This window comes from Meleagris gallopavo, chromosome 15 (assembly GCF_905368555.1).
Source record: "Meleagris gallopavo chromosome 15, MGAL_WU_HG_1.1, whole genome shotgun sequence".
In the NCBI taxonomy this organism is placed as follows: domain Eukaryota; kingdom Metazoa; phylum Chordata; class Aves; order Galliformes; family Phasianidae; genus Meleagris; species Meleagris gallopavo.
In genome coordinates, this window is record NC_139418.1 from 6,304,263 (window position 1) to 6,316,904 (window position 12,642).

Sequence of the window (12,642 nt, forward strand, 5' to 3'; positions counted from 1 at the left end):
AAAAAAAAAAACACAAAAAAAACCCCACAACAAAACCAAAACCTACAACAATCTGTTCTATAAACCTGTTGGGCATGAAAACCCAGCTGTGTACAAAAGTCACTGGAGATTTCATCACTTAGACTTCTGCTACAGAACTTCTACTGGAAAGCAAACCCTTTTATACCTCAGTGCTTCCTGAAGCAGCCAAGAAATCTCTACAAATGACTCACTCCTGAAAAATGTCAGGTTTTTCTTGAACTCAGAGGCGGCTTTGAAACAGTGATTTCTTTATTCCTTAGCTGATAGAGTGCAATGAATATAAATATAAAAATAAGCCTACGGTGAGGATTCAAGCAGGGCTGACCTCCTAATGCTGTACATCACTTTAAGTTGGCAGGAATTAGAAGTATTTATGACTTAGAGCAAACAAATACTGGGAGGAAATAAAGAATCAACAAAGGTTTCTCATGCTGCAATATATATTTATTGTCACTTTGGAAACAGGTTACCAGGTGTATATCAGGACTTCAGACTAAAAACAAACCAGAATAACGAACTCTTAGCATACATATGCCAGTTGAAAACTAAAGAACTGAACATAAAGCTGACCTTCGTAAGATTTGAAGTCGGTCTGTTTTTATCCCACCCTTTACCCCCCAACATATATATTTTTTTTAAAGATGAACACCTTCTTCCCTCACCCACTCTTCGTTTCAATCTCAGAAAAATAAATTATCATAAAAATGCAGCTTTTCCTAATTTTGCTAATGGTCTGCTGGCAATCTCAGAGCATTTGTGCTGCTTAATAACTTCAGAAGGAAGCTAACTTTTACAAACCACGTTCTTCCTCTACTTTTAAGTAGCTACTGAGTTCAATTTCAAGGACTAAATATAAGCAGATTTGAGGTTTGGTTATGTAAGACTACTGTGGTTACATTACAGTGCAAACATTTAACATATGCACTTTGCTGTTCCAGAACAAGCTGCATCAGTGCAAGATCTGAGTCTGTGCAAAAGAAGCTGGAGTGCTAAAATTCTTGAAATACCTTTCCTCTTTTCTCTCACATGTATTTACTAGCAACATCTTCCTACAAATAATTTCACCAATCCCAAATACTATGCAGAAAAGAATAGAAAGATGAAGATATCAAAACAAAGAAGTATCCTCCAATACCCCCCCCAAAACAAAGGTCAAAACTATTTTCCCCTCCCTATTCTACCTTTAAGTGATCATTAAAACAAGTGCAGAGAATTTGCCATACAAATATGAAGCTGCAGGCATTAAATTACAGAACACTCTGAAAATATTTCAAGCATAAAAAGTACACTTGATAATTGCAAAAATAAAGTTTCACTTTTTTTAAAAAACATTTTGATCCAAGCTCAAGCAAAACAACATTTTACAATTCCCGTTTCAGTTTAACTTCATAGTAACAACAACTTCAGAAATCAAAAACAAGTAACTCAGATTTTTGGTGATAAAGTAACTGACCGTGTCTTTTAACGGAGTGAAATGGTATATACAACGATGGCACAGACCTTAAGCATCAACAGATGTTTCAGCCAAAAAGAAGTCTACAAGTCATCTGTGTCATTCTTAGCATCAAATGGTGCTGACTACTAAGAACCACAACCTGCTACAGACATTAGGTTGGACTGGTACGAATGGAAGGAAGGATCTGTGATGTCATACAGACTCAGTGTTTGTCACTGAACTTTTTTAGGCTAACGATTTTACTAGTGCAAGACCACACGTTTACCTGATTAAATGAAAACTCTTAAGTGTCACAATTTAAGAACACTCATACAAAACTATTTTTTTTCTTTTAAAAAAGTGCCACATACCATACTTTTACTAAAAAAGTTACAAACTAATGGAAGACAGTCTGCCTCCATCTCTTGTCAATGAGGAAAGGCCAAAGTGATTCTTTGATTCCAGCTCGAAATGGTGTTCTCTGACCTATCCCCAGCATCTCCAACTTGGAGCAGTCAAGCTGAGCGTTCCTTGGCCGAAGAGCGCCCACAACTGGACAATCAGTAATCTAAAAAAAGAATTCATACAGAAAAGGAACACATCAGCAGACAATTAGAAACGGCAAAAATTGAATATTTGTTCTCATATGTATGTTCATTTGGAAGCTTTTTATTCAGATAAGTTCCCCTGTATTGTGTTTTTGGCTTTTTTTTATACTCAACTCCATTTCGGCATCAGGCAGAGTGATACAATGTGTCCTGAGTTCTGACATTTCTCAAATACCTATTACCACCTATACTCTTTTTTGTTTTATTCCTATTTTTGTCATCTGACTGTAGCTACAAGGTAAAAAAGATGATCAAAAATGTTGACAGAACCATATCCTGATTAGTATACTTGAAAAGAAATAGATTTATCAAGAAAAAAAAAAAATCAGGCTTTCTCTCCAGGTCACATTTCAGTTTCAACTGCTACTAATGCACAACCCTTCGAATTTTTTTTTATCCTTACCTGTACATTAAATCCTCACAACATTATCAGTACTTCTTTCAGAATAGTCTTATTTTTGAGTGTCAACACAACTACAGAATTATTTTTTAAGCAAAGTAAAAAACTGAGTAAGTTTTTAAGTGCCTGGATTCAGAAATAAAATTGAAAAATTCTTTCAGATTCCTACCCTCAAGATAATATTCTGTCAACCCTTTATTTTTATTTTTATTTTCTGAAGAAACAGAACACAAAATGTGGATATGCTTATTACTAAGGGGAACTGTTTTGCAGAAATAATATTGCATTACAGACAGAGAAACTGGTTACTGACTGGGTAATTCTGGCAACCCATCAGTCCAAGTAGCATCCTCAGCAATGCAAGTTCTGTGCTAGGCATACTCACACAGATTGTCCTGAAGAGGAAGTTTACCCATGGAGCCAATGTGAGACCCAGACCTACTGTGTGAAAAGACAGAACACTTACATCTTTCTACAGGTTCAACAGCGTATCACTTACTGGTCTCAAGTGGCTGCTGGGAAGGTTGAATGCATCTGCAATGGCACAAGCCATTTCATACTTAGTCATCTGCTCATTGCCAGACCAGTGAAACGTTCCTTTTATGGAGGGATCCTAGGAGAAAACAGGAAGCACAAGTGAAAATAAAGCAGCCAGCCTTCAGATTAATTCCTGTGTAAGAACTGTGCAGAATAAGCTTGCAGTGTGATCCCATCCAAACAGGCATGTTACAGCACCTCACTGATGCTCTGGGGACAACGTGCCTCCAGAGAAACACCTGAATAGGGACCGAGATCGAAAATTAATGGTACATCTATTTAGATAAAACTTCACAAAAACAGCTTGTATTGTGTAGCATTAACATGAAGGAGCTAAATCAACCAATGAAGATTAAATAAGTGGGAAGAAAGAACTCAGCTGTTCTGTATTATTCACTTAAAAAGGCAGAAAACACCACCACACAAGTTCTGAATGTTGAAATAAAAGCCACATGCAAGCCCTAGTACAGAGATGAACAGCATCATGTCCACAATATGCTAGACTCATTCTTTTTAAAAGCTTTACCTATGAAAAAATCAAGTGTTTTTTCCTTTTTTTTTTTTTTTTTTTTTTCCAAAGGTGGAAATCTCAAGATGCTGTACTAAATAAATGCAATAAAGTACTTAAATCCAGCGGTTTATCTTTTGTCATCTCAGCGTTCTTAAATACAATGATCAACGACAACTGTGAAATTACTTTCAACTGCTTTTTTCAGTCTAAGGTGGCAATCTGTAGAAGCACATTCCAAAAGGTTAAGCATTCGTAGTTCTTGTCTTTGTACTGGAAGAAACACAACAATGTTTGGAAGGAGCTTCCTGTCACTTCGCCCACTTTTGTTTCAATTATCAGAACACTTGCACACTGTCTTGTAAAGCAGATACTGCAGTCTTACAGATAACTCCTTCCTCCCTCCCACTGTTCCAGAAACACAAAGAGTAGTGCAGGTTAGAAGTGCTTCTCAGTTGTTCATTAAGAGCTTGAACTGATTTTACCCCAATTTTTCTTGAAATTCTTACCAGCATTCTTTTTTCTGCTAGTTGTCTGCAAACAACTGCTACATCCTTCACATTTGTAGGAAATCTTTGTTGCCAATGGTCCATGTTGGCAGATTTATTACTGAACTGCACTTTATCAAACATAACAGTTACAGCACTTTCCTCCAGTCTTTCCACCTCCCCATACAAAACAGGAATCCTAAGTACTGCAGCACCTAAAAGACACAATATTTTGAAAAGTATTAATGGGGTTACAAATAGGCACTAGTGCTGTACCAACACCTGAAAGATGTTTTGGAAGTGTTAAGAAATCTGTTGGTGATATTAAGCGCAGATAAATAAGAAACAAAAAGCAATGAATGTATTTGTACTCAGAATATGATTCTGAATGTCGCTTCCTTAAAGCAATGTTTAGAACACCGAGTTAATAGAGACCTATTTTCATTTATGCCATTGACTTTTTTTCACTGTTAACAAGCTTACATCAATGCTGCAAGAGAAACTAGAAAGTCTATTTGGGTTAAAAAGAAAAGTTAAAAAAAAACTAACTGTCGTTACTCCAGCATTCCACATTGTCTCTGAATAAAAACAAGAACACAAACTCCCACCAATCACTGTATTTCAAGCATCCATCACAGACAGATATGTTTCACCCAGCATACAGAAATCCCCTGCATAAAGAGAGGACACTCAGGATATTACCCCACAAAAAGACAGAAACACCGGAATCAATTTGAAATTTTACATAGAAGGAACAGATTGACAGAATACCTTCGTAAAGAGTATCAGATGTCAAACAGGGAATGGAGAAATGAAATTCACTGATGAATAAATACAAAGACATGGACATTTAATGATAGAGTAATGGAATACATCATATGAGTATCTCAGAAAGGCTGACGATCTTTTGAGGAAGAATCCAAGGAGATTAAGACAAACTGATTAAAACTAATGCAGATATTATTGCTTTAGGTAGTAAAAAAAAACAAAAACAAAAAACAACCAACTTAAAAAAAAACAAATATAACAGCCACGACACTGATTTGCTGCTGCTCTAGAAGAATCACAGAATCACCAAGGTTGGAAAAGACTTTCAAGATCATCCAGTCCAACCATCCACCTATCACCAGTAGTACTCACTAGAAGTCATTTGTTCACTCAATTTGTCCTTCCTAGTATGTTCAGAAATATCTTCTCAAAATTCTTTCCTCTAATATAACTGCTGCAACCCACTAAAGCCTGAGCATATTCAAAACCATTATGGAACAAAACTGAAATGCTGAATTGTGGAAGGATCTAGCAAGACATGCACATCACTTGAATTTGGGGCAGTCTTATCTTTGTGACCAAGCTAGAAGCAGGAGCAAGCAGAATCACAGTCAACTTCAGAAATTATATTCCCATAGGAGACAGAAGGAATAATGTTTTAATTGATTTTTACTTCAAGTTGACTTTTCCTAGAAGGTTTTTCTTTTTTTAGAAAATTTATATCTTACTTCTAATGGCAAGCCTATAATTAAGGCCTACTACTTTCAAATATAGTATTCGTTTACTTGTTGAAAGATCATCACACTAACACACTAATTTATCACTAATTTATCTGTTGTTCCATTTTGTGACTAAGCAGAGCAGAATCAGACTGAGAGCATCATATTCACTTATCAGAAGCCTCTTTAGCAGAAGCACCGAGATCATTTTCTTCAAATTTCTTGGAGAAAAAAAAAAAAAGAAACAAGTTGCTTAAAAGAAGAAATGTATGTTATTAATCCTTTATAAAGCTACAATATAAGAACTCTAAAGTGCGTGGTACACGGAAAGTCCAGTGCTTATGCAATGAGAGCAAAACAGGCGATCATTCAAGAAAACTAAAACAAAAAACTTGAATACAGTCTGGTTTTCCCCTGTAAGTAAATAAACATTTAGAACAAGTGCAATGTGTCCCTCTAGGTATCAGCAGCTGTATACTGTGTGGTAAAGGTACAACATATTAATGATCTGTTTGATTTTTCTTTAGAAAGATCAGGTGAGTTTTAATAGACAAACTCTTGCAAACGTCCATCAGCAGAGAACTAGAAAGATGCATGAAGACCAGCACAGTTAAGAACAAAAGCTTCAGTCAAGTTACGAGTAAAACGACTGATTCCTCATCACATTTCTAAATCCATTTTCCATGGTTTTGTAACTGTATCTCTGACACAGGAGCTTAATAAATATAAAGTTAGCAAACAACTACGCAAAATAGGAAACTTCTATTAGAAATGTATAAGTGTATTCTTACCCTCGTTATTTTCCAGGACTGCCTTTTCACCCTCCAGTTTGGTTTTGCCGTATAAATTCAGGGGATTTGGTACATCAGTCTCTTTGTAAGGAGGGCTTGTTCCATCAAATACATAGTCTGTACTGATGTAGATCAGAAATGCTCCAATCCCAGCTAAAAAGAAAACGTTTGTACATAATCCATTTTAATTCATATCTTGTTTGAAACCTCAGCAAATTCTTAAACAAACTTCCAGAAAACTTTGTCTTCTAAATCCATTCATGCCCTCTGTCTTTTCCCTGACCCCTGATATAGACACGAACGTCACCTGTAACAGAACATGGATCAACTGCACGCTGGCAGCAGAAATAACATTCAGAACTTTGAGTAACTCATATTTACTTTTGCCTATGTAAATGCAGTATTTAAAGGCACCAAATCCATGAGCCAGCCTCCTTACCTGCCTCTTTGGCTAAGTTCCCTGAAGCAGCCACATTGAGCTGGGAAGCAGCATCTGGTTGGCTTTCCACAACATCTGGCCGTCTCTCAGCAGCACAGTGCACTATAACATGAGGCTGGAAATTAAACAATAATTTAGAACCAACATTGCAAAGAAATTGCACTTTGATCTTAAGTTCCTCGGGCAAAAAGGCATTTCACTAACTTGTGAAAATAATAAAAGAAGTAGCATTATTTTTAATCAGCACATTCTGAGGAATAAGTTTTCCTTATGAAGCAAAACAGAACCAAACTGCCTCAAGGTTTTGTATCAGAACACCAGCAGAACCTGACCATTAGTTTTGCAATCTTGACCTCCACTAAGCTTCAATCTTACAGAAAAACTAAGCTTCTTTTTTTTTTTTTTCCTTACACAGCAAAATAATGCAAAATACAGAAAAATGCAATACCTCACATGTAACGTTACCAAAAAAAAAAAATAAAGTACCAAACTACTTTTGGATAAACTATTCTCACATGGCTTATTTCACATATACAGACTGTTAACGGGATATTTAAAGTCATTCTCCAAACTGGCACCCTGCACAATGTTTCTCAGGTTTTACTTACTCCCCTTGAAAGTTAGAACAGGAAAACAGCATGCTGCTCGTCCTGTACACTAGACATGTGGTTACTGGTTACTTACTACATTAAATCTCATGATTACCTTTTTCTTTATAGAGCTAGTGTACCAACATATATATTTACCACCTGCATTCTCTCTATGGTGATGATAATAAAGTTCAGAATTATTTGTACCTACAGAATAAGCCTATACTCCAGATATAGCAGAAATAACGACATCATATTTCAGAGCTCTACCAAACCATTGCCTCCACTAAAGCCACATGGCTGAGTACCAAAATGGCACTGTCAAGTAGCCACGTCATGTATCTTGTCTGTCTACTCCAGAAACTCACCTGAAAATCATGGATAATGTCATGAACTGCAACGGAGTTGAGAAGATTAACCTGCTCAAATTTAGGCTGAGCTCTTCTGTATCCACATCCAACAGCATTCCAATTATTTTCATTGAATTCTTTAAACACAGCTCTACCAAGAAGTCCTGTAGCACCAGTGATCAGAACTCGTCTACTGGGAATATCAATATCTTCCTAGGAAAGGAGAACAAGAGAAGTTTTGTGTTCTATTGTTATTCGTGGACTTCTCATCTTGAAGTGTTAGCAAGGCTACAGGGAGTGCTGCTGTATTAATGAGCTTTCATTGTGATGCGTTGTGAAGTGAGTGTCTCATGGAAAACACACAGCTGGGAGCACTGATACCATACAGAGTCAAGTAGTTAAACGTATTCTTGAAGATGCTGAATACAAAATTCAAATAGGAAACTCATGAACTTCCACAAGTGAGGGAAAAAAATCCCCCCAAATGTCCAAAGACAAACTCAAATGTGATAATTTTAAGTTCATTCATAATTCTCTAACTCACTGTGGGAGCACCAACAGAGATCATGGCACAGAAGACTTGAACTTTACAGGGGCATCACTGAAAGTAATGCCTCCTATTTCATTATGTTGTTCCATGACATCAGAGGTGGATGCTGGCAGGATGGCAGTAAAGGCTGAACCTTCCCACCAATATTCCATAAAATTCTATTGCCATGTAATAGATGGCAGCAGAGAGACAGTATGACATAAGGGCATTTGTCTTGAAAGTGTATATGAAGCAGAAGTATCATACTGAATTTCTCCATGCAGAGAAAAATGGTACCCAGTGCTATTCCTCAGCACTTGCTGAACATTCACGGACACCAGAGAGTGGATGTGAGCACAGTAAGTGGTGGGTGGTGCATTTCAGCAGTGGCGACATCGGGTCACCTCTGCTGGTCCAGTTTTATCAGCGAGGGTGAAAATGCACAGCTAATGATGGTTACAGTTGAAAAGCAGTGCTTTGTAGCTGAAAATTAGTTCTATCAAATAGAAAGCATTACTTCTGGAGCAACACGCATATTACTAAATAAAACAGAAATTCATCATTTATGAGCACACTGGCCTAATAACAAATTAACCAAAACTACTGCCCCCTTGTCTTAGCTTAATAAAAGGCAGGTGAAAGTGATTAGGTTGCTTTATCTCTCAATCTGTACAACCAACTAAGACTTGGTTCAGCCACAGCACATTCAGTACTTGGGATGGCCACATACATCGATCCACATGGAGCTTCTTTCTCCCCAGCACCACTCACTAGTGTCAAGCTCTCAAGACTGCAAACACTGACTCACAGCTGTCTGTGCAACCTTTATTCCTTTTCATACTTTCCTTCCACGTATTGTTGAACAAAAGCCTGCTAAGAACAAAAATGAAAGCACATCCTGCTATGTCAATAAAGAAAGCTTCAGGTACACAGGAAGTATAAATCTCGGATTTCCCAGCTGCACCATGCACAAGGACACTGTGCTGAGTATGCTTTTGGTAACAGTCTACTATGCAGCTCTGATAACCCATTCCCTCTGAGCATCCTCATAGTTTCAGCACAACACACTCACCGTGGCTGATTGCAGCACTGATTTCTGTACTCTCTGCCCTTTGAGTTTGAAGGTTTGTGTCCCACAAGGTGCAGAGGTGCGATGGGTACAGCCGAGCCCAAAGCAGCTGTGTCAGGCTCCCAGCACCGTGCATCTATGTTCCTCAGCATTATGGGCAAAAAGTGATTTACTCCCATAAGTACTGGGTGAAAATGGGTAACTCTTAGATGGAAAACGGCAAACAACAACAAACGACATTAAAAAATAAATACTTTTATCGTTACAGTGATTTTGATCAGAGAACAGAAGTGCGCCTCTCAGAAGTGGGAACAAGGAAATGGTGCTTGCTTTCTGTTAGGGACTTTTCAACCTCATAGGAGAGATTACTGCTGCTTCTGCAGAGAATATCTGCTCACCCACATCAAGAACTCACTGCAGAATCCAGAAGGAAGACACGGTCTAGAAACACGACAGAACACCTTCAGCTAGTACAAAGGGACCAACACGAATGTGTAATCTCACGTGAGAAGTATCGTGCAGAGATTAGCAACACTACGAGACAAAACACAAGAGTACGATCTACAAAAACCGCAGGCGTGCTTCGAGTCGAGAGCCAGGACCGGCCGGCAGAAAAGCGACATAAGGAACCAGAACGAGACGGCACGGAGCCACGGCGAGCCGAACGGCTCCCACTGCAAGGCGGCCTGCCATAGCGGCGAGCCGCCGGGATCCCGTCGGCACATCGCCCCGCGCGGCCAGAGCGCACAGCGGGCCGTAGCCGGCGCCGCGCAGCGCTACCGGCGGGCCGTGCGGTACCGGCGGCCGCTCCGCCTTGGTCGCGCGTCAAACACCGCCGGCCAGCCGCGCGGCGCCGGGCCGCAGGACAACGCCCGCGGGAGCGGCGGTACGCGGAGCTACGGCCGAGAGCTTCCCCGCGGGCAGGCGGGCCCGCCGGGCGGCCGTAACGCTTCGGGGACTCGCGGACGCCGTTCGGCGCCGCGGAACTCCGCCGTTCGGGTAGCACCGCGCTCGCTGGTACGCAACCGACCGACACCGCCCGCGGCGCGTCCCGGCCCCGCCGAGCCTCCGACAACGGCCGAACCGACCCGCACGGCGCCTCGCCCCGCCGGGAGCGACGCCGCGGCCCTCGGAGGCCGGCGCTGCCCCGCGCACCTCCACCAGCTCGCAGCGCCCGGGCACGAAGCGGATCTTGAGTTCTTTCTCGCGGCCCACCATGGCCGCCGCGCGCAGCCCCCCAGGGCCTCGGCCTTCTCCGCTGCGCCGCCGCTGCCGGCGCGGACGTGCGTGCCGCGGGACGCGCCCTCACAGCGCCGCGACCGGCGCAGGGCAGCGCGGTGCCGCGCGCTGATTGGCTGAAGGGCCTTAAAGGGGCCGAGAGCGTCGAGAGGGGGCCGCTGCCGGGGTGGTGCGAAGGTCTGCTGCGCGCCTTGCGGAAACCTTCGGTGAAGGAGAACAACGCGAAGGCTCTGGGGGCACAAAGTAAGCGTGAGGTGCTGCTTTTAATCCTATTCTAGACTTTTAGGAAGCGTCCTTAAAATAGCTTCGTTACTCTTACATTATCACTACATGCAGTATCAGCTTTCTTCCTTTTTATTATGTTTTTAAAAATAGGTTTAATACTTAGCCTTGTTGAAACAGCGAAATCATTAATACCTACTCGATTATAGTCCACATAACAGTCCTGTAAGCACAACGCACTGTTTCATACTGTAATTACAGAAACTAGTGCTAGTTCTGTTTCCCTCTTTCTCCACCTTTCACTCCAGCACTCGAGTACAGCAGCAACCCTCTCCTCCCACCACCCAGCACCTTACCTGCCCCGGTTCCACCAGCACTTGAGGCATTACCGCAGACGGAATGACCAGACAGGGCAGTAATTGCACCTTCCTCTGCTTTTGTCTGCAGAGAGCACATGGAGTGAAAGGAGCAATAGCTCAGTCGACCTTTCAAACCAGGACACTAATCCAAGGCCCATCACGTGTAGATCTGAATCCTATTCAGCGTTGTTTTCTTTTCATTAGCTCCAGTTAAGCTGCTCGGTAGGATCTTGGTAATAGCAGCGTAAGCAAGTGCAACCACTGCACAATTCAAAGCTCTCCCCATCTTTTTTCATAGAACCGAAGACAGGAAAGATCTCCAAGGCCAGCAGCTTCCTCCTTCACCACTTGCACACTTGCTCCACACTATTTATTTACATTTTCAAGCTAAAGCAAAAACTGGCACTGCTTTAAAAATTAGGTTCCAATCATTTCTGAGAGTTGCTCTTATTTTTCCCTGTGTAGAACATGCTCTTGGTCACTTAAAAGGATTTTAAACGGACTAAACAAAGATGCCAATTAGGGCAGAAAGCTTTAACCATTGAGGCACACAGAAAAGCACCCCTGCAATACCTGCAGTACATCACTGCACTTGCTATGTTTTTGCCCTTTGACTAACTTAAGCTAACATGACAGAACAAGTACATTGGAAAAAGCTACATTAATTCAGTGCCATCATTTCCTTCGAGTTTCCTAGAGCCTTTCATTAACATTCACTTGCCTTAATCTCTTGGAATAAAAGGCTAGTTCACATAACTGAAAACACTTGTTCTTGTCAGGGTTTTTCCAACAGCTTTTTACTTTCTGGTTTACGAACAGCAATTTTACCTTGGAAATACCCCTTGGTGTAGCCTACCTGAGCAAGTAGGCAAGCATCAGCAACCTTGCATGAAATAATGCCATTCTGAGTCAAAGACCCTCATGTAGTATCATCACGTTGCCCGAGTTCTTCCATTTTCAGTTGTGTTTTACAGATTTCTCCCCCAGCCCCGTTACTCTTTGCAGTGTTGCTCACAGACAGCATGGTATAACCAAGTGCCTTATCGCATTCACTGCTGCTAGGTGTACAAGACTACTTAACACAGCAATTTCTACAAAGACCATCAAGTAAGACTAACTACACCAGTTAACAGAACGGCCAGGGTTGGAAGGGAACTCAAGCATCACCAGTCTCCAATCCCCCTGCCACACGCAGGGCCACCAACCTCCCCATTTAATACTAGACCAGGCCACCCAACGCCCCATCCTCTGTAGGTTTCTTTTACTCCATTCACAGTTGCTTCTCAGAGAAAAAAGCCCAACACAAAACCAGCTAGCTTTATTTTTTTTCTCCACTCTACCTAAGAACCCTGATACTCTGAAATTCTCTCAAGTTCTTCATTAAAGTAACTCCGTGCTTCAGAAAAACTCCTACATAGCAAGTTATCTATATGTAAATTGAAACTTGCCAATTTAATCCTCCTCTTCAGAAGTTCAGATTACAGAGCAAACACACAAAGATGGCATTAGCTACCAGATCTAACAACACATTTCCTAAGACTTAATATGCATTTTTGGTATCCTCTTTTCT

At 41.0% G+C, this 12,642-nt stretch overlaps 1 protein-coding gene across 4 annotated transcripts; it reads right to left on the minus strand.

Annotated features, from left to right (window-relative positions):
- Positions 1 to 443: 443 nt before the first annotated feature.
- Positions 444 to 11,114, minus strand: MAT2B (methionine adenosyltransferase 2 non-catalytic beta subunit). Of its 4 annotated transcripts, none has more exons than XM_010718896.2 (7): positions 11,070 to 11,114; positions 7,673 to 7,867; positions 6,715 to 6,829; positions 6,276 to 6,428; positions 4,019 to 4,212; positions 2,964 to 3,077; positions 444 to 2,024 (listed from the first exon to the last, which is right to left on the minus strand). In XM_010718896.2, exons 1-7 carry the CDS (start codon positions 11,097 to 11,099, stop codon positions 1,854 to 1,856), a joined length of 972 nt encoding a protein of 323 aa, XP_010717198.1. In that variant the 5' UTR covers positions 11,100 to 11,114; the 3' UTR covers positions 444 to 1,853. The 4 variants fall into 4 exon arrangements, with proteins under 4 accessions (XP_010717198.1, XP_085092424.1, XP_010717201.1 ...); XM_085236298.1 differs by lacking the exon at positions 11,070 to 11,114 and adding an exon at positions 10,408 to 10,598; XM_010718899.4 differs by lacking the exon at positions 11,070 to 11,114 and adding an exon at positions 9,651 to 9,671.
- Between the last annotated feature and the right edge of the window lie 1,528 nt (positions 11,115 to 12,642).

Coding starts and splice junctions, on each gene's coding strand:
- MAT2B (XM_085236298.1), bottom strand. CDS start 10,470: ATGGTGGGCCGCGAGAAAGAACTCAAGATCCGCTTCGTGCCCGGGCGC. Junction 6,830..7,672: donor ACATTATCCATGATTTTCAG/GTGAGTTTCTGG, acceptor TTTAATTTCCAG/CCTCATGTTATAGTGCACTG. Junction 3,078..4,018: donor TAGCAGAAAAAAGAATGCTG/GTAAGAATTTCA, acceptor GTTTTCTCCTAG/GATCCCTCCATAAAAGGAAC.